Source organism: Bacillus rossius, chromosome 1 (assembly GCF_032445375.1).
Source record: "Bacillus rossius redtenbacheri isolate Brsri chromosome 1, Brsri_v3, whole genome shotgun sequence".
Classification (NCBI taxonomy): Eukaryota; Metazoa; Arthropoda; class Insecta; order Phasmatodea; family Bacillidae; genus Bacillus; species Bacillus rossius.
The window spans coordinates 24,634,210-24,654,924 of NC_086330.1; the positions used below are offsets into that span (position 1 = coordinate 24,634,210).

General features: G+C 33.2%; 2 protein-coding genes across 5 annotated transcripts in view; one reads left to right on the forward strand and one right to left on the reverse strand.

Annotated features, from left to right (window-relative positions):
* LOC134533324 (protein 60A-like) overlaps positions 1-18,021 on the forward strand; it is a 53,433-nt gene extending 35,412 nt beyond the window's left edge. The window contains exons 6-7 of one of the 2 annotated variants that reach the window (XM_063370831.1): positions 1,805-2,025; positions 17,626-18,021. In XM_063370831.1, coding sequence (XP_063226901.1) covers positions 1,805-2,025; positions 17,626-17,809 — 405 coding nt within the window. In that variant the 3' untranslated portion in view covers positions 17,810-18,021. Of the gene's footprint in view, positions 1-1,804; positions 2,974-17,625 lie in introns of those variants that run through there. The other variant, XM_063370840.1, reaches the window with a different exon arrangement.
* Positions 1-20,715, reverse strand: part of LOC134533288 (puromycin-sensitive aminopeptidase) — a 72,747-nt gene that overhangs the window by 18,206 nt on the left and 33,826 nt on the right. For 2 of the 3 annotated variants that reach the window (XM_063370767.1, XM_063370748.1), the window contains exons 11-13: positions 20,292-20,399; positions 18,487-18,609; positions 3,461-12,857 (exon numbers count right to left, since the gene is read on the reverse strand). In XM_063370767.1, the coding sequence (XP_063226837.1) occupies positions 12,642-12,857; positions 18,487-18,609; positions 20,292-20,399 (447 nt within the window). In that variant the 3' untranslated portion in view covers positions 3,461-12,641. Of the gene's footprint in view, positions 1-3,460; positions 12,858-18,486; positions 18,610-20,291; positions 20,400-20,715 lie in introns of those variants that run through there. The other variant, XM_063370757.1, reaches the window with a different exon arrangement.

Consider the following 20,715-nt stretch of genomic DNA (forward strand, 5'->3'; position numbering starts at 1 on the left):
GTGGTAAAACCACTACTACCAATTTATTATCATTTCTTAATCGTACATTCAGAAGTTATCTCGAGGACAGGTGGATGCATGATATTTTGACCCAGCAAAAGCATTTGATACTGTAAACCACAACATTTAAATTTAAATACTACATATCCTAGGCTCATCTAATAAATATTTAAATTGGTTTTCGAGTTATTTAAAAGACAGAAATTTCTGCATTTAAATAAATAATGTCAACTCTACATTGCATGTTGCTACTTCTGTGTGGGACATTGTCTCCCCTTCTCTATCATTTACAAAAATGATATAACCTAAGAGCTGAGAACTTTTCATCCAGTGTTCTCTTTGCTGTGATAACCAGCGTGAACCAGCAATGGTATTCACCCATGAAATAATCAGAGCTGCCAACCTCAAATCACACCTATCAGTAATGGCAATTAGGTATATGAAAAAAGTACGCGTAAATCATGCACGATAAATTTTTCCTGGGGCATTATAACACACACTCAAGATAAAACAAGGACAATAATATGCAAAAGAAAAAGAAAAATATGAATACAATGCAAATTAATGAATAAAAAAAATATATTTGAACAATACAATCATCTGAATATGTAAGAAATATTAATAATTTTACTGGATATTTTGAATCTTCAATTCAAAGTTAAACTTTAAAGCAACTGTCTTTTTATTTGCTTTTTTTATCCTGGTTGGATAAGAAATGTCATGTAAACAAACAAGACAAACACAAGGACTTGTAAACAATAACTGCGTTCGTTACTTTCGTTTCTTCAGATGTAGCGAAAAAACGAAGATATAGTAGATTTATTGCTCGTCACGGCTTTAAAATGTTCTGCATGTTTCTATGATTCAATATGCCGTCTACAGTCATCCCTTCCACCATGTGCAATCGAAAAGTCACACGTGCATACATTACAAAACCGTGGCGTTCCAAACATTTGAAAACGACAAGCATGGCCATTCTTTTGAATATTTAAGTCGAAAGCTCTGAAGACTTGCGTGTTTTTTTTTTTTTCCAGATACACATTATTCTGTCACACGCTTCATTTCTAAAACCGGCACTGAAGAACACAACACTATCGAAAAACATAAAAAAATTTCACGTCTGTAGACACGACAAAAACACTATGATGAAAAAAAAATGGCTTTCAAGAAATAAATTAACAACACAGGTTAGCCAAAGTACCGTACAAAAATTATCGTGATTTAAGTAGCCTTCAAACGATAAGTCTGAGAATATGTACTAGTTGTATCGTACAACGGACGTAATACCATCCCATTATTATTTGTAAACACGAGAATTAATTTACTTATTTCGACAGTACATCGTACATGCGCACACTTACTAGTTCCGTTATTTGTGCAACCAAGCGATGTATTCAAACTGCGTTCACGAAACAAGCACAGCAGAAACGGAATTTTCTCCGTTACCTCGCAGCACAAAGCCTCGTTTCCGTAATAAACCAGCGATGTTCCGTAATTCCGTAATTCGGGGTTAAAATCCGTAATAATTACGGAAAATCCGTAATGGTTGGCAGCTCTGAATAATTTATCAGGTTTGGGTTGTATATATTCATAGTTTTTACTAGTAATTTTTAAACTAGTGAACAAAATTTCAAGTTAGTTACTTTGGTCTAGAAGTAGATTAAAACTGCCAAGTAAAAATTTGCATCTTGTCTGTAAGGTTACATTATCAACATCAGATTATTTATCACTGTTTACTCCAGTAACCTTCATTGCCAAGCACATTTCCCGAGCACTATGTTAAGTTACGTTTATTGCTTCCCAGGACTGGATCATCGCACCGGAGCACTTCAACGCGTTCTTCTGCAGCGGGGAGTGCAACTTCCCCTTGAACGCGCACGTGAACCCGACCAATCACGCCATCGTGCAGACGCTCGCGCACCTCGAGAACCCGTGGAAGGTGCCCAAGCCGTGCTGCGCGCCCACCAAGCTGGTGCCAGTGTCGATAATCTTCTACACGGAACAGAACACCGTCGCCGTCCACAGGTACAAGGAGATGATTGCCAAGAGCTGTGGTTGCCAGTAACCGTGCCATGCACGGGATTGCAACCCTGCAAGTGAGTGCATCCGTCCAAGTCCAAAAGATAAATCTTGGAACAAAATTGAGAAACTTAGAAATTTAATAAAACTTTCTTGAGAGGAGTTACAATATGTGATTTCCCCGAATATCGAGAATGAAGTAAACTCACAAATCACCATATTATACAAATTTAGAACGAAAAAGTAAAATATTAGAAAATCATTCTCGATATCCAGCAAAGGTAGAAAATCGCCTTAAATAAAAATTTGGTTTCAACTCCTGCTCCAAGTTTAAAGTGGTTTACTAAAATACAACATTTGGGATGGTTCATAGACAATCCTAGACAAAAGCCAATTATGTGAGGAATAAACTCTGCCCCTGTTGGGATACAATGGTAACCTAAATCGCGAGCCCTTTTCCAGAACGTATCCAAATCGAATCCCAGTAGGAACAGACCAGCAACCGTTTTAGTAAACTGTGCCCTGCGCGAAGCTAGAATCTGGTTCCGACACATTCTAGTGGACATTTGGCAACCATCCACTAGAATCTGGTTCCGACACATTCTAGTGGACATTTGGCAACCATCGATACAATTGCTACGACATAAATACTAGAGACAGCAGCGCCATCGTGCAAAAGTATAACAGCATTTATAATTTTATCAAGTACTTTTTAAATTGCGATTGTTTCTTGTAATGACCATTAAAGTGTACAGGATGTATTCTGCAGTGATGATGAAGAGCCGTAACTACATTTTGCCCCCGAAACATTTTTTATTTCACTGTGTAAAAATTTAAGAACAGAGTACATAAAGTTCACTTTATACAGCATAGGAATGTTTTTAAAACTTAACAAATGTTTTTAATATGATTTGGAAAGTGCTAATTTGATGTGATTAAAAAAATATTAGCCTACATAAGCAGTTATTAATTTTGATGTGTCCTGTATGTTGTTTTAGTACTAAGGTTACATTAACACAAAGGATAAAAAATAAGTATAAATTTAAAACACATTTAGAATGTTTTCTCTCGGAAATAATAAACTTTTAGCCCTCACACTATTATTACTTTAATAAGTAATTTTGAACTTGACCTATAAAGATAGGCACACTTAAGACGTTCTCAATCAAAAATTTTCTTGCAAAATAATAAAAAAAAAAAATCTGAATTTGACCTATAAACACATACAATTTGACATTGAAGAAGTTTTAAAACTACGTATCTTAGAAACATCTTACCAGAGTTTAAATGTATTACAATATTTTCTCTTTTCACATTTTAAATAATGCAAGGCTTTAACAAAATTAATATCTGAACAACACACATTTTAAACATGTAGCATGGGAAAAGTTACCCAATGGAGTAAACAAAAGACAGGTAATAATGATTTAGCCATAAAAACTACAGTGGATGCATGTATTTGCGTAGCAAAAATTCTTACATTGGTGAAGGTACAGTAAAAATGTACATCATAGCATACAGGGTTTGAGAAAGAAAACATGGCAGGTAGCTCATTGAAAAATTGAGTTTTATAAAATCAAACGCACTACTGTAAGACGGTGAAAACAAAACAAATAAAGCTCAACGTAAAAACTGTTAATTTTTCTTGTCAAATATCACTTCCACATAATCTTCAGTGCACATATACGATACACAATTTATTAATAGTTTTTTTATAAAAGATTTTACTTGAACTGATTAAGTGATAGCATAATATCAATAATCAAATTAAAAACCCACAATGCAGACATTTTACTGTAGCAAATTTGAAAATAGATTATCTTTAATGCTTACCAATTACAGAATCCAAACCCTTTCAGTGTGGCAACTTGATTTGCAACACAAACAACTACGACAATATTTCATCCCTGTTATTTAATTTATATTAAATGATAAAGTGATGTTAAACAAACAATTTTGTAATTCATGAATATTCTGATTTTAAAAAAAAATCCAAAATTAGGTTTTAATATAAAAATTACTGAATCACACTACATACATCAGTTGACAAAAAAGTTACAATTCAATTAACTCTTAAGTACTATTAACACAACAAAATAATATTCTTGTGTTACAACTTTGTTCAGTCTCCACATCATTAGTGTTTGCCTGATACAATACAGTTTTTTTTAACGGTTAAACAACCTTTGGTACAGCAGATTGGTATGACTGGCCATGAGTCATTAAATGATGACTTGTCTTTTGTTTGCAAAAAAGAATGTATACAACAATATTTTAAAATTAGCATGCGTTAGCAGCAAACTTTACATTAATTTTAAGGAACTTCCACAATAAAACTTAACATTTGGATACAGATATATGAACAAAATATTCCATAGTTGATATTCAATACATATTACATGAGGTAATTAATGAAATACTAATACAATCCTGTATATTTTCGAGCATTGTGCAATGCATTAAATAAAAACACTAGAATAAGTACTGGTGAATATAATTTTATTTTCATTTTGATTAGCAAGCATGGTACTGAACATTAATCATTAAATAACCCACAGAAAATAATCCTCTTTTTAATTTTTTTAAATCCAGTTACATGCATGAGAAAAATAACACCCGGTGGCTATCATCGCAAACATGTTGACCAATGCAGAGGACCGTAGAATCAATCCACTCTCCGGCATAATTCGTACTACTTAATCAGCACCAAATTGGTGTCCAAGTGGTTCGAAGCATACTATAATTTGGAGGGTTAGTCGTATAAAGCCTATAAGCACAACTATGTTACGTACTTCCCTATTAAAATTGGTGGAAAAACCATAGTACTGTACTCAAAAAAAATTAGGCTGGTATAGGTATAGGTAAATCAAACTAAATCATTACAATTGCAATTTACCCTCTGCCAGTAAAAAAAATATAAATACTACCATGTGGAGATGAATTTTTCACTAACCCTACAAAAATATTCCACGATAATGGATTAGGACCAATGTGTGCTGCTATTAGGGATACATATGATTTTATGGAGAATTGCGATAAAGCCAAAATAATATAAATTATAACACAGAAATTAAAGTTAATAAATTATGTAGCTTTTAATTGCTAGTTGATTAATATATATATATATATATATTTTTAACAGAACTTTACTCAGTTCACAGAAATTTTTTTCACTATATAATTTTCATTAATAATCAGAATTTTATAATTTAAGAACAAAATCAAGCTAAAAATAAAACCATATTGTGTGTACATATACATTATGTTAAAACACTTGACAATCAAGCTGACAGAAAGAAAAGCAGTTCTTGTTTCAACAATTTGTTGCGGTTTTTTTTTTTTTTTTTTTTTTTTTTTACATTCAAACAAAATCTTATTTCCACTATTGGGAGATAACTAACCCTTTCATTGAATTTTCATAAATTTTGAAGGGGAAATAAAATATATATAAATACCTGGTTGATTGTTGCTACGATATTACGTACATGGTTTATATAACACCACTGCCATTAAATTACTAAATTATTTCACACAAACACACACACATTCATTCATACAGCACTGGTTAAAACCTAATATTTTTATATATATTTAAAATAAACCATTATTATTTTTTGTCTCAGGGGTGCAATTATTTTCTGTGAAATCTGACAGATTTTTCAGGTGGATACGAAACGAAACTAAAAAATAACGTTGTGTGGATGCCCGAAATTTTTGGTTTCGATTCAACTCTTGAAAAATTCAAGCACAAAGAGGTAGGTAATAAATACATGGGCATGTACAAAAATTGTTTTTTCAAAGCTATTTCCTCACATACAGTTCCATCATTTTTAATCATATTTTTACATTAAAAATTGAGGCGGACAAAAAATGAATTTACATATCTAGTTGCTATGCTACAAAAGATTATTTTCTGTTTATAAAGAACCAACTTTTCAAATTTACTAGCCTTTCTGTATGAAAAAAAGAGTTGGTATTCCTTGCAGATATTATACAGACTGCTTGATCCGTGCAAGACATGATTGGCAATATAGTTGCTGTGGTTCAGTCGACACTGGCACAAATGTTAATAATGATTTGTCAGCACACATGCCAGTCATGCGTACAACCTTTTATCAACCTCTTACTATTACAAGCCCGTACTACCGTGGAGCACGAAAATGGTAAACATAATAACTAGCCAAGATTTGTGTATGATTCTCTAGCATTTTGTTTGATCCTGGCATTTGTTTTACATTAATTAACGCCTCAAATAAGAATGCTGCAAAACAAAGGTACTTTAAATTCAACAACAAAATATCAAGCATAATTACATGTGTTGAGGCCAGCATTAGTACAGGGCATAGGTAGTACACATGCCTATAACTGTACCATCCATGTTTCAAAATAAAATATTTTCTTACAAATATTTTCTTCCCAACATGTATCATTTCAGTAATACACATGCACAAACATCTTTTATACAGCAAATCGTACAGTTATATAAGTTAGATACATATTCTGTGTATTTTTCTGTGTAGAATTTACAAAATAAAAAGTTATAATTCATAATCAAAACTGAACCCTATTTCAAATATTTAACAGGAATTCTTAAAGGATTCGCTCCGAACATGAAAACAAAGAATTGCGCATGTCTACAATAAATAATAGTTATTATTCAAGCCTAGAATAGCACCAAAAACATTTCAACAAGCTTGTGTTATATTTGCATAGTAAGTCTGTAACAAGATACCCAAGGAAAAAATAAAAATTTAATTTTTCCTCCCCCATAAATTCTTTTAAAAGAATATTTTTTAATGGAAAGTAAGCAAAGCTTTATAAAAATTGAGTTAATCATGAAGACACTGTAGAAATAGTACCCTGCACTATAAACTGTAGTTGTAAAATATAAAAAGAATTGGCACAGCCAATCGTTATGTAGTACACGTTAATTTCATTTAGTAATTCTCATTTTGAATTATTTTTTTAAGTAAAATATAAACTGTAACTAAAATTTAAAAAAAAAATATATACACTGAACATATTATTTATTGGGGTCATTTCTTTCTACATAAATACATACATGGTATTCTGTTTTTTATATTTCTACTGACTAACTACATCTAATTTAGTAATGGCAATTGTATTTATGATTTCCATTATTGCAGACAGTCTTTCTTAAGCAAAGTATTTTTAAGGGTACGTGTGTGTGAAATGCACAACATAGTGTTTCAGTTTCAGCAATAAGTACAGTTTTCTAAGTAACATTGTTGGAAAACTTTATATATTAAATTACTACACCCAAAGGTATGCATAGCAAAAACATCCTTCTATATCAAATATTGAGCTTCAAGCTTTATCTTTGAAAGCAATGGTAACATCAATGTATATAAAAACACGTGACTTCTAACGTCTTTAAAATTCTTAAAAGCATTTATTTTGGTGTTTCAAATTTTGAGTAGGAGTACATTAAGATTTATATTATTTTAGACGCTCAACTCATCACAATGACATGACTATCATGAAAGTACAGTAAACTCAATTATACGTGTTAATTGGGACCTACCGATGCCTGGATAATTGAAATCCTGTATTTAAAAAAAAAAAAAAAAAAGCAGACAATTTGTGGTTTCATGGTAAGGGCTGCCTTCGAATTAGGACTGCACAATATATTTGTCTTCAGTATAATTCTTCGCACAAGTAAAGTCATTGTGTACTGTCTCAGCTTAATGGGGCATAAACAATACGGCATTGAGTCACCTTGCGGTCTTTCTTCATCTGCTGCAGAAGCGTCAGTCAATCACTTCTCTCCCTCTCTTTCCTCGTTTTTAATTTTTCTACCCCTCTGTGATAAGTTATTATTTCTTCACAGTTCCTTGTCCTTTCATAATAATAGCATGCAGATAAACTTCTACCAGGCTGGATGAATGTATAAGTAGCCTATTAATACACCAATTCTCCGAGGTGTACTTTTCGCAGACCTGTCACAGAAAACTACCCATAAATCAAACATGGAGGCAGCAATACGTGCACAACTTGCAGAGCTGTGGCTACAGTCATGAAATGTTTCAGTTAAGAGCATGGGAACTAGCACGAGATAACAATATTGTTTGTGTTATGAAAACCTGTTGTGATAAGAGATACAAAGATTGCCTTCATGTAAGTTGCTCGTTCATGATCATTTACAACTGCGAAGAGGGAAAGTTAAATCAACACTGTTTGGGAAGGGGGTTAAAGTGTGAAAAATGTGACCACTAAGGGGATGGATAAGAAGGGTCAAAACAAATTGTTTTCCCAAAATAACAGGGTGGTTAAAAAATATAGAACTGCCAAGTGAAGAAAAGTGCCGAAACGATCCCATCTTTTTTTTACAGCTTCAGAATACAACAAATAGAAATTAAACTACATATATTTAAGCACGGACAATCCGAAAACCCAATAATCTGGGCCCTGATGATTGAGAGTTTACTGTAATAATATATTAATTTTAATAAATACAAAAAATTAATCCACCATAAAACAAGTAGAGGCTTCAAATAGCTGTGAATTCACACAGTGAGAGCAAATAGTTGTTTGAACACTTAGAAGGAAAAACAAGCAGCGCGTGAATCTTTGTAGAACATTTCCCTCCCCACAATTAAATTAAATAGACTTTCCATGAACAAACGGTAGACATTTTGATTGTAACTGCATGTCTTGCAGACATTCAAAAAAAACTTTACTCTATACAGTAGAACCCCTGTCATACACTTTTCAACGGAGGGCACAAAAATGGTGTATGATGCGGGAAAGTGTATGAAAAGGGAATGGCAATAATAATTTTTTTTTTCAATCTAGCATACCAGCACAATGTCAGATTAAACTTAAATACATAATGTGTAGATAATGGCATTATATGAAAGATATGAATTCATAATTATATATACATGTAATAAAACTACCAGAAATGTAAAATACAGTCCATAATCGAGTAAAGCTGACATGAGAAACAGTGGCCTTACAAAATGTTATGAAGTCCTTTCTTGGAGGGCAGGAAAAGTCACCAAGCCTAAATAGAAATTAAAAAAATTAGGCTATTGTAAAAAGAAAATCAGAAATTTATGCTTGTTTGTTTCTTTTTACAAACAACTTTATGCAACAGAACAATTTTCAATAATATTTTTAACTTGAGAAACGTAAAATACAAAACAATCCGAACGTAAGAAAACAATAACAAACTGGTATATTGAGTTCAAAGATTAATGAATGCACAAAATATGAGATCCGTGCCATGGTAAAGCGCGTGCACCATTTTCATAATCATTGCTAGTTTGCGCCACTAATCTCGCTTGGTGCTGGCCATAGATGCTACTAGCGAGGTGCACAGTCTTCCTGATACTATCAATATCTATGGTGCGATAAAGTTATTTTCTTACGTTTGCAAATGTAAACAATGAACATTTTTTTAAAATAAAAGCATTAAAACGTAGTTTATCAGGAGGAATATAACAAAAAATTTTGTGAATTTTGGGCTTTTCCGCTTTGTAAAAACGTATGAAACGGGAAATTAATGATTTTATAAGTGTATGTTCCGGGAAAGTAAACCATTGTAAATATAGTACTTTCGGCGGGACCAAAATTAATCGGCGTATGACACGGGAAAATGTATGAAACGGGAACGTATCATCGAGGTTCTACTGTATTATCTTGTTTCCCATCTACCTTAAACTTTTATACTGAATGGCAGGTGACAGTTTGTTCAGCATTTAAGTTTACCTGTGGCTTGAATTGAGAACATATATCTCCATCACCATACAACTGAACACATTCTAAATGAGTTCAGAGAAGCATTGGACCTTATGCAACACATATTATTCATCCAGCTTTCTAATCAAATACGTGACCTGTGTGCCATGCAGTGAGTCACAATTATTTCATCAAGACCTTCACAACTGAGAAGATACATGTCTTAAGATATTGTGCAACCGTATGCTAATCTCCCCCCCCCCCTCCCACCATAACTTTCATGATTCATAATCAAACACCACCCTAATCCAGTTCTAAAAATGTTAATTTGTATGTTTAACTGTGGCAAGAAAAATTATTTTAATGTTTTTGTGATAATTTATGTCTGATTGATTTCTGTTTATCCTTCAATTAAAAATATCTACATTTTGCTGTATTTTTTAACATTTTTTTTTACTGGTCCCTTAAGAATTTTAATGTAGAAATAGCATTATATTAAAATTTCTTTACTTTTTTGAGAAGCAATAAGTGGGTAACAAAGAGTTATTACACTGAACTTAGAAAATAAAAATTTAGAAAAATGTAGTGAAATCCTCCTCCATAAATGAATCTTACAACTAAATCCACGATATAACATTTCTGGTTAAGTAGTTTATTAAACTTTAATTAATGAAATTGCACATGCAATTAAGAATAAATGTTGTTTAAGTACACAATGATATAAATATGAATATTGTACAATAAAAAAAATTCATGAGCCACAAATGTTATACCTAAAAACCAACTCTTATAAACAATAAATAAAATTGTTTCCTAATGAGAGATTTATTTTTTGCATTATTTCTGAGCAGTTTTCAAATAGTAAGGAAATGATGTGATCAATGTTATGTACATACTTGAGGGCACATAAAAGGATTTCATTCCACTGAAAACAGTAACTGCAATTTTCAATTAAAAAAATAAAATAGCTATGTAAAACTGGTTGATACCATAGTTTTTTTTTAGCACCGTCAAGTCTTATCCTTTTTTATTCATTTCTGCTGTGTCAATTCAAACATAATATATTTTTATAAGTAAACATATAGTAGAACTCATTACAAAGTACCTCAGTTTAGAGGTTTTTCACTTATAAGTTATAAAGTATATATTTTCAGATCCCTACAAGATGTTTGATATGAGTTCAGTACAAAGTAAAGTTGTTCTCAATAAATATCAAAACAGTGGGTTTTTCGAGATACACAGTAGTAATGAGATTTCACTGTATAAATCTTCTATGTAAATTTTCATGATAACATACATAATTTCCATTACAATTTTTGCTTTTTTGTAAAAAAAAGTTCAGCTTTATTACTAAACACCATTTGTTAAAAAAAAATTTGTTCTTAAGAAATTTCAGAGACTTAAATAAAATATCACTGGATTTCAAAAAAAAACATGCCTTCATAACATCTCATATCACGCTCACTTTATCTGTCAATTTACCTGAATCCTGATCAGAAGAATAAACTGAACAATTAACTGAACCAAAACTATGTACATACAGCTCAGTTTTCCCATCAGTCTCTCCAGATTTTCCATCAGTTGTGTCAGTTCTCCCTATTGTTGATGCCGCAACATGAGTGACAAAAGAAAATTATCATTGCTTTTCAGCTTTTCCACTAGAGCATTGTACATGAACTACTTTTTTTGAATTCATTACTTTAGTTTGCATTCCCCAGATCCCATGAGAAGGAATCTGTATGTTTCTACAAAATGAAAGGTGGCTCTCCGTTTTCGACGCGGCCATCGCAAAATTTTGTAAGTAACTGATGGGACGAACAATTATCTGACCGAAGGGAACGGAGGTACTGGAGGTTTCGCCAGACAGAACTACACAGTTACTTCAGTTAATTGTTCAGACATGTCATACATGGAAAACTATCAGATAAACTAAGCGTTTTGGAGCCCCCTTACAAAAGCTGAATCAGGTTGGCACACCTATTACAAAGTCTCCGACGACGTAGACAACTTTTACTTAAGAAGACCATGATAATGTCAGCCAGATATCAGGGCTACTAATACATCACTCACAAATAACTAATAATAGATTTTTGCTGATACAGTATTTAATTAAATTATAAACAGAATATTTACATCTGGCACTTATCAATGACCCAGCTAAGTTGCATAATCAATTAAATAAAATATGCAGACTAACGTGTAATCTCACCACGTTTAAGACACACTGAATCTTTGATTCAAATTGAACATACAATATGTGTATCGAAATGATTTCACAAATCTTGGATTTGACTACAACCATCCCTTAAAAATATATAGAGTGCAAGAGTGCATCATTTAATAAATACTTTACAAATGATATAATTCTATTATGAAGATTTAAAAAATGACAATAATGAAATTTGTATGTTTAATTCTTTCATTCTGGTCATTTTGCAAATTTACTGAGAAAGGAAGAAATAATAGGAAACCAAAATTTTAAAGCTAAAATACAAACTATATAGAACCAAACACAATGCTTTTACACACAACTATTATTTGCATAAGAAAATTACTTAATAACGTTAATCCCACAATATTATTATGCTATTGCTCTACTACTTTAGCAAAAAAAAAAAAAAAGCTTTAAATTTTTTTTTTAATTTTTCTAATGAATTCACTGTCACGGGACTATGAACAACGGTCACACAAGTTTGGTTGGTTTATCTTCCATACTTCAAGTATTTTGGTGGGTTTATGGTTTGCCTTGAACATGTATATACCGTATAGAAGCAAACTTAACAAGATGACGAACAAAAAAAAAAATAATAATGTACACTCAAAAAAAAATAAATCCAAATGTTTACAATTCATTTTTGTGAATCGCAGAGACGCGAGCACCTACCAGAGAACAAGCGTCGGCGCGGGGACGGGCGCGCTCAGCCGACGGTGGCAGAGAGGTAGGCCCTGATGGTGTCGCGGTCACGCTCCAGCCACGCGGCGTTCAGGCGGATCGTCTCGCAGCTCTGCTGCACGGTGCGCTCAGCGCCCGGCGAGCGGTGCTCCTCGAAGAACTCCTCCACCTCCCGCGCGCGCTCCTCGCTCGCGAAGTTCTCCGTCGAGTACTTGACCAGCCGCGCCAGCAGGAACCCGCCCTGCAACGCCATGCCCCACGCCGTCGCGACACTCGCGCTCGCACTTTCATTCACCACATTGTGCTTGGTGCTCATCTCAACCAAAATACTATTCACTGAATTGTGCTTGGTACATACTTATTTCAACCAAAATACTATTCACTGAATTGTACTTGGAACCTACTTATTTCAACCAAAATACTATTCACTGAATTTTACTTGGTACCTACTTATTTCAAACAAAATACTATTCACTGAATTGTACTTGGAACCTACTTATTTCAACCAAAATACTATTCACTGAATTGTACTTGGTACCTACTTATTTCAACCAAAATACTATTCACTGAATTGTACTTGGTACCTACTTATTTCAACCAAAATACTATTCACTGAATCGTACTTGGTACCTACTTATTTCAACCAAAATACTATTCACTGAATCGTACTTGGTACCTACTTATTTCAACCAAAATACTATTCACTGAATTATGCTTGGTACCTACTTATTTCAACCAAAATACTATTCACTGAATTGTACTTGGAACCTACTTATTTCAACCAAAATACTATTCACTGAATTGTACTTGGAACCTACTTATTTCAACCAAAATACTATTCACTGAATTTTACTTGGTACCTACTTATTTCAAACAAAATACTATTCACTGAATTGTACTTGGAACCTACTTATTTCAACCAAAATACTATTCACTGAATTGTACTTGGAACCTACTTATTACAACCAAAATACTATTCACTGAATTGTACTTGGTACCTACTTATTTCAACCAAAATACTATTCACTGAATCGTACTTGGTACCTACTTATTTCAACCAAAATACTATTCACTGAATCGTACTTGGTACCTACTTATTTCAACCAAAATACTATTCACTGAATCGTACTTGGTACCTACTTATTTCAACCAAAATACTATTCACTGAATTGTGCTTGGTACATACTTATTTCAACCAAAATACTATTCACTGAATTGTGCTTGGTACATACTTATTTCAACCAAAATACTATTCACTGAATTGTGCTTGGTACATACTTATTTCAACCAAAATACTATTCACTGAATTGTACTTGGTACATACTTATTTCAACCAAAATACTATCATTTTGACATATATGATGCACTTACACAAAAAAATTCATTAGAAATACGCATGTCTAGAACAAAACTACTCAGGAAAATAACTATGTATGAAAATTTTTGTGTTTTAAGAATACGCCAACTTCATCAATGCAAAAAAAAATGTCACTAATAAGAGATACAAGATGAAACATTTTGATTTTTACCTCATACATTTCAACACAAAAATCATGCTAAATAAAATCATTCAACGATTTTACCATAACACAAGATTTAATTTTTGTAAAATTTCTAACTGATGTTTTTAGTTTCATTTTGATGGTCTATTAACTTGGGTTTCAGTTTTATATGTTTTATTGACATGCATTGCAGTGTTACTTTGTTTTTATCGTAATTCACCATATTACGTATCTTGGCATGGGTAGTTGACAAAGACTGCATTATTTACCCAAACAGGTTCTATCGAATAAATGTTTGTGTTTGCTACTGGCTACAGTGCTGTCATGTTTGTTTGGCACTGCAGAAAACTTTTGTGACAAAAAAAAATATTTAATTTTAAAAATTTAAATGTACTTTTTATTTTAGTTTTTTTATGCTCATATATTATTTTATCCCAGACTTGAAAATATGATTAAAATTCAAGATGTTCTTTTAAGAAACAAATTCAAGATTCTGATCTTAAGAATAGTTAAAACTGTTAAAACTTTTAAAAGCAATGTCTTTATAAAGTCCAGGTAAATTTAATTAGTAAACAATTGTTCAATATATAATATATATAAAATAAGTTCCAATATTAAATTTGACATCAGAAAATTATATTCTAGAAAGATAGATTAAAGAATATGTATCGGTAAAGGACTGTACCGGACTAGTTGGTTGAGGTGGTAGAAGAGTTAAAATGAGGTGATGCTATTAACATCCGGCAAATAGAGAGATGATACAGAGAAAAATGGTAGGATATGAAATATATACAGAAAATAAATCTCATGGAAAACCACAAGTTTGGTAGAAAGGAAAATAATGGAGCACGTTGACCTAAGTGAAACTGCAACCAGCATACTGAAAGCCATTAGCAGAAGATAGGACTGCAAGTTCACATCAAACTAACAAATTAGTAAGAGGGATAAAAGAAACAAAGAGTGAGTTGCTGCAAATAAATTTCAATATAAAACTGATTAAAAACATTTTTGATGCTGACAGACTGCAATACACCTCTTAAGCTATGGCCACACAGGGCGCTATGCTTGCTAAGTTTGCGATGTTCACTACCCGAGTAAAATATAGCTAGCAGCATCTCAGGTGTCACTGGCCACACCAAGCTGTGTTCGCTATGCTGGCCATCCTGGTGATGTCGCCGGGTGTTTGGTTCGCGGCTTTTTTTTTCTAGACATAATGACTACGCATACACAGATAACAAAAAAACATCTGTTCTCGAGCGGAACTGTACTTTACTTTACTTTTGTGTTAGCCTTTTATGAAGTTTGATTTCTCTTAATATTATGCTTTAAATAGATAAGTAGACTGAAAATTTAATTGAAAGATTACAAAAATATGTTTATGGAATAAATTGATGGAAGAATATAGAAGGCAGGATATGCAGGGAAATCAATACCTGGGATTTGATTTCAATGGAACGCTACCAAACCTAGTTGAATTTATTCTGAAATAATCCATAAATTTGGTTTGGTCCTCACAAGAAACAGCTTCATAAGATGAAGAAATTCTTTTGTTTTTAGATTAAATTCATGAACCTATTTCATTTTACGTCTACATACTGCCAGATCCAGCAGAATATTATCATTGTTGGAATCATCACTCGAATCCCACAGCATGCGTCTCTCCGACATCGCTAACTAGACTATTCCGTCTGGCCAGCGAACATTGCAAACATAGCATATCTTTCTGTGTGGCCTCGGCTTTAAGCACACAGTTATTCAGAACAGCCTGGGTGAGATATCAAATTTTTTTTTACATACGGCAAGAAATGTCTGCCAAGTCAATGTAAATAGAATCTGCAAGGTCGGAACAATCTTGGACTCAAAATTAGTAACATTTTCCTGAAAAAACTGTCTTAATTTCAAAGTCATTTTAAATTTGAACAAGATGTTCAACAAAACCCACAAACATAATTCTTGGACTTTTTATAAGTTTTTACTCAATAATCTTGACACAGCTGACCTCCATAGCGTAGTTGCATGCACACTGGTTTACAATGTGAGGGGTTCTGGGTTCGAGTCCCGGGTAAAGCATGTGTGTAAATTGGAATGCAGATAATTGATTGTAAATGATAGTAAAAAAAAAATTTTTGAATATGGAAAATTACCTATGGCTAGGGGCCTGTTCTTTTCGCGATCGCGATTAAACGACGATAAACGCGAAATCACCGTTAAATACGGTGTTTACGCGAAATCGCCATAATACAGAGTTTTTACACGAAATTTTGTATTAAAACGCGAAATCGCAGTGTTTTTACGCTAAATTTAAATATTGGGTAAAAGACTTGTCTCGTCATTGGTAAACAAACACCGCAACATGGCCGCCACTGAACATTAATCATAAATGCACTAAAGCAAACAAAAGCTTACACACGCTCACGTTATAATGTTAAAACCAAAAATATACTGTAAAAATACGCAAAACTATGGCGTTTATTTTCCTTTCCGGCATAATGTTTGGATAGATAAGACAAACAGGCGAAGTTTTAAATCCTACGCACACCGCTCAGGGCACTGACGTCAGCTTGGAACAGTGACACCGGATAAATACAAAAGCAAGCAGATGATTGGGCGAACGGTGTTTGGAACAGCCTTAAGTGAGTGGCCATATCTTGTCAGCCGGGGGCGCTGGCATATAGTTGGAACAGCGTCGTAGTATCAAGCAGATTATCGGGCGAACCAGGCACAAGCATTTTAAATCGCTCCAAAAAGCGGAAAAATGTAAACAAACATTCATTATCAAATGGTGTGACGATGATGATTAGTTGCTCTTGGTCAACAGTGTTTTATAGATTTTGTAGGGTCGTTCTCGTTACCACAACGCGGAAATACCATGACGCCGAATGTCAAAATTGACCACAAAGCCGAAATACCATAACGCCGAATGACAAAATTGACCACAACGCCGAAATAACAACTGAATGAATTTGTGTGTTTCTTAAATGTACCTTAATGCCGAAATACCACAATCAAACCTAACCTAACCTTACCTAACCTAGTCTAACCTAACCAAACCTTAGTGGCAACCCTGCAATGACATTTTTCGGCGTTAGTGTATTTCGGCGTTGTGGTACACAGCAGTTTTCTAGCTGAGGTCGTTGTGGTCAATTTGGCATTTCGGCGTTGTGATGCGTCCCTGATTTTGTTAAAGGGATTAATAGTTTTCCAGATTAGTTTATGGGAACGAACTAATAATCAGTGTCTAAATCATAAGTTTGTCATATAAATATATGTAACCTATTTGTTTAGGGTATTCAGTAATGAGTAGGTTCAAGAAAAATTATTTAAATTAAATAATTTCAGATATATTTACAGTAACACACACACACATTTTTTTTCTTCAAGTTTTTAGCACCCCTTTTGTGTTTTTAAGTGAATTTTAGCACCGCTTTTGTGTTTTTAAGTGAATTTTAACACTGCTTTTGCTAATTTTTAATGACGAAATCTGAAAATTTTATTTACCACTTTCAGGGGGCCCTACCTATGGCTGTTGGGGCAAGCTGCACGGTACATAGCACAGTTGATGGGTCAGCGACACAGGAAGAGTCTATACAACACTGTGTGGTCTTCTGGTATTGTCACACGCCGGAAGGGAAGGGGTGAGAAAAGGACAGTTTCTCACATGAATGGAGGGGAGGAAATATTAGAATGTTAATGAAAAGATGGTTTGTGTGTCTGGGAGGGATGAGCTATAGCCTTGAACATAAACCAGGAGAGGGAGGGGTACGTCATATGAACTCATGATGCAAGCCATGATGCCACCACTGCTGCCGGCACATTCACGCGCGCCCACTTACACCATAGAAGCTAGAAGCTACTGATGCCACATTTTTAAATGGAATGTCTGATTTATTTTTGGTTTTTTATTTAGGTACATTAATTTCTCTAAAACATACACTGTGTGTTAAAAAATAACATATTTTAATAAGATTTAATTTTTGTTTATAGGAATGCATAGAATTTGTGATAGCAGATGAAGCTATAACAAAAAAAAAATAGCACTGCACTAGTTAAAAACAGATATCTATTCAATCCTATTTTTTTGTTACAGCTAAGTTAAGAAGTGAAGAAATAAAAGTCATGTATTTTTGGCAATAATAGTGAAGAAAATAAAAAATAAGCTAATTGTATCAAATTATCTACATCCAAGAGACTTATCATTTGGCATAGTACTGTTTACTTTTAAAAAAAAATGCACACATTGTTTGGTTTTAAATCACAATTGTGATATTAATATTATTTAAATCATTCAGATACTATTAATTTGGCCAATGTTACACATTAAGTGACCAGTCGTGAGAAGAACAGTTCCCGTAGAGGATGCTGTTTTACCTGGTATCTGTTCATGAGTTCCTCCCAATGTTCCTTGACGAACTCCCAGGCGAGCCGTCTGCCCAGCTTGCTCATTGCCACAGAAATTATCACAAACACAGTGTCTTGGGATCGAACTTCGTCCTGCAACATGCAAAAAAAAATTAATACACACACAAACAAATAATATGAAAACAAGAGATAAATTCTGACAGACTGATGAAATATGTACAATTCCTCGAGCAGAGCAACAGGAGCCTTCACTAGTATTACCATGGCTGCCTATTAGGCCTGTGCGAACATTCAGATTTTTGAATATCAAAATGAATTGTTTATTATTCAATTCGATTTAGAATACTAACAATTCGAAAAAACTAATATTCAGTCGTTAACGAATACGGCTGTGCGGGATCTCGAAAGCCTGGAAAAATTCCGAGACCATAGAAGATTTTCTCTCTTTGCGAGGGAACAGAATTTCCACAAGATTTTCCTAATATTTTAGGGTTATTTATGTGGAATTTTTTTGTATCAGAGGGTAGAAACATGGCATACCCGCTCTATGATTAGTTTCTTTCAGAATGGGGTGTCGAAGAGAAAAATATTTTATAGATATTGTGGGAAACATTTGGTCGCATACTCACAGCAATGACTCCTAAAGCACTAACAACCAACTACAACACTTTTCTGGTGGATAATATACATTTAACGACGACTGGATACAGGTCCACACTCACACTTCTGGCGCAGTGACAGATCAGGCAATTATCTTGTCACACCCTGGCCCAAAATAAAAAGGTCACACTAAGAGGGGGAAAAACTTCACCTCTTTTACCAAGTACACACACACTACAGAAAAAGAGAGGAACATTCTAAGCAGCTACTGTGTTTTTACACTTAAGTTAAAACAAGTCAAAAAATTTAATCCATAAATGTTAATATAAATATTTATTTTCATATAGTGAAAAATATAAACACATAAGTTTTATTAAAAAAAAAAAAAGATACACATCATATTTAAATATAGATTTAAACTGCTCACTATACAATCATTTTAAACCCACCTTCTTGAAGTATCTTCACACACAAACACCGCATTTGCCTACATATTTTCTGTGTACTGGTTTTTTTTCCCCCCATTGAAAAATAACTTATACTATTTTTCTTTCAAAATTTGAATATTTCAACAAAATTTTACCTATAGTAATTGTAACTAACTTGACCTAACTAACCTTTCACTTGAATATTATTTATCTAATTTCCCAGAAGCCACTACAATACACATTTCTTTTTCTTTCAATATGTATTTGTTATATTTGAAAAAAAGTTTTAGTAGGACTTTAATTCTTACTATTAATTCGTATTCGAGAATAATTTGATATTCGTGTTTGATTCAAACCAAAAAACTTTATATTCGCACAGGCCTACTGTCCATTCAAAGAACTAATAATAAAATTGGCAGGTGATAAGCTTCCAGGAAAAGGAAAAATCTGTGTCGAACCTACTTGCTTTTCTCACTTCCGTTTCTTATCTTGTCTATGTCATCATATATGAATAAATTAAACAAGACAAGACTTATGGTAGAAAAAATTCCAGTTTTTTTCCTGGAGTTTGGGAAATCTTGGAAGAAAAAAAAGTTTAGCTGGTTTGGGTTTTGAATCCATGTGAATGTTTACTTTTACTCTAACACGCTCAGTCACAAATCTATGCTGCTACAAGAGACAAGCCTAATTACAGTACACAAGTAGTAAGATAGTATGATAGTAAAAACACACTATATGCATAAATCAATAATACCACTATGTAAATAAACCATATTTGCAACTTACGGACATTGCAAACTGTAGTACTTTCTTCAACAAAGAAACATCTTTGATGGCACCTAACGCTCGTGATATCCTATCTTTTTCTTCATGAAGATCAGCCTCTCGATACAGCTGAAAAAATTTATATAAGAGTGAAGATTTAACAAAACACACTAAAAGTACAAATCTTTAAATAACAATAATAATGTTTCCTGAGAAGAATTGTGTAACATGAATTAATATTTTTCCCATTGTAGTTTGGAATTTCTTGTGTAGTAGAAGGTAGAATCTGTATTGCAAAAGAAAATAGTATCACAGAAGAATTACTTTTTGTCACAATGAAAAATAAATGATGCTGAAGTTAGTAACTCAATTCTCCTTCAGTGTAAATTATGGGAGACCGCAAGATGTCATAGGAATATGAAGCAAAAAAGGCCAATGATTTATA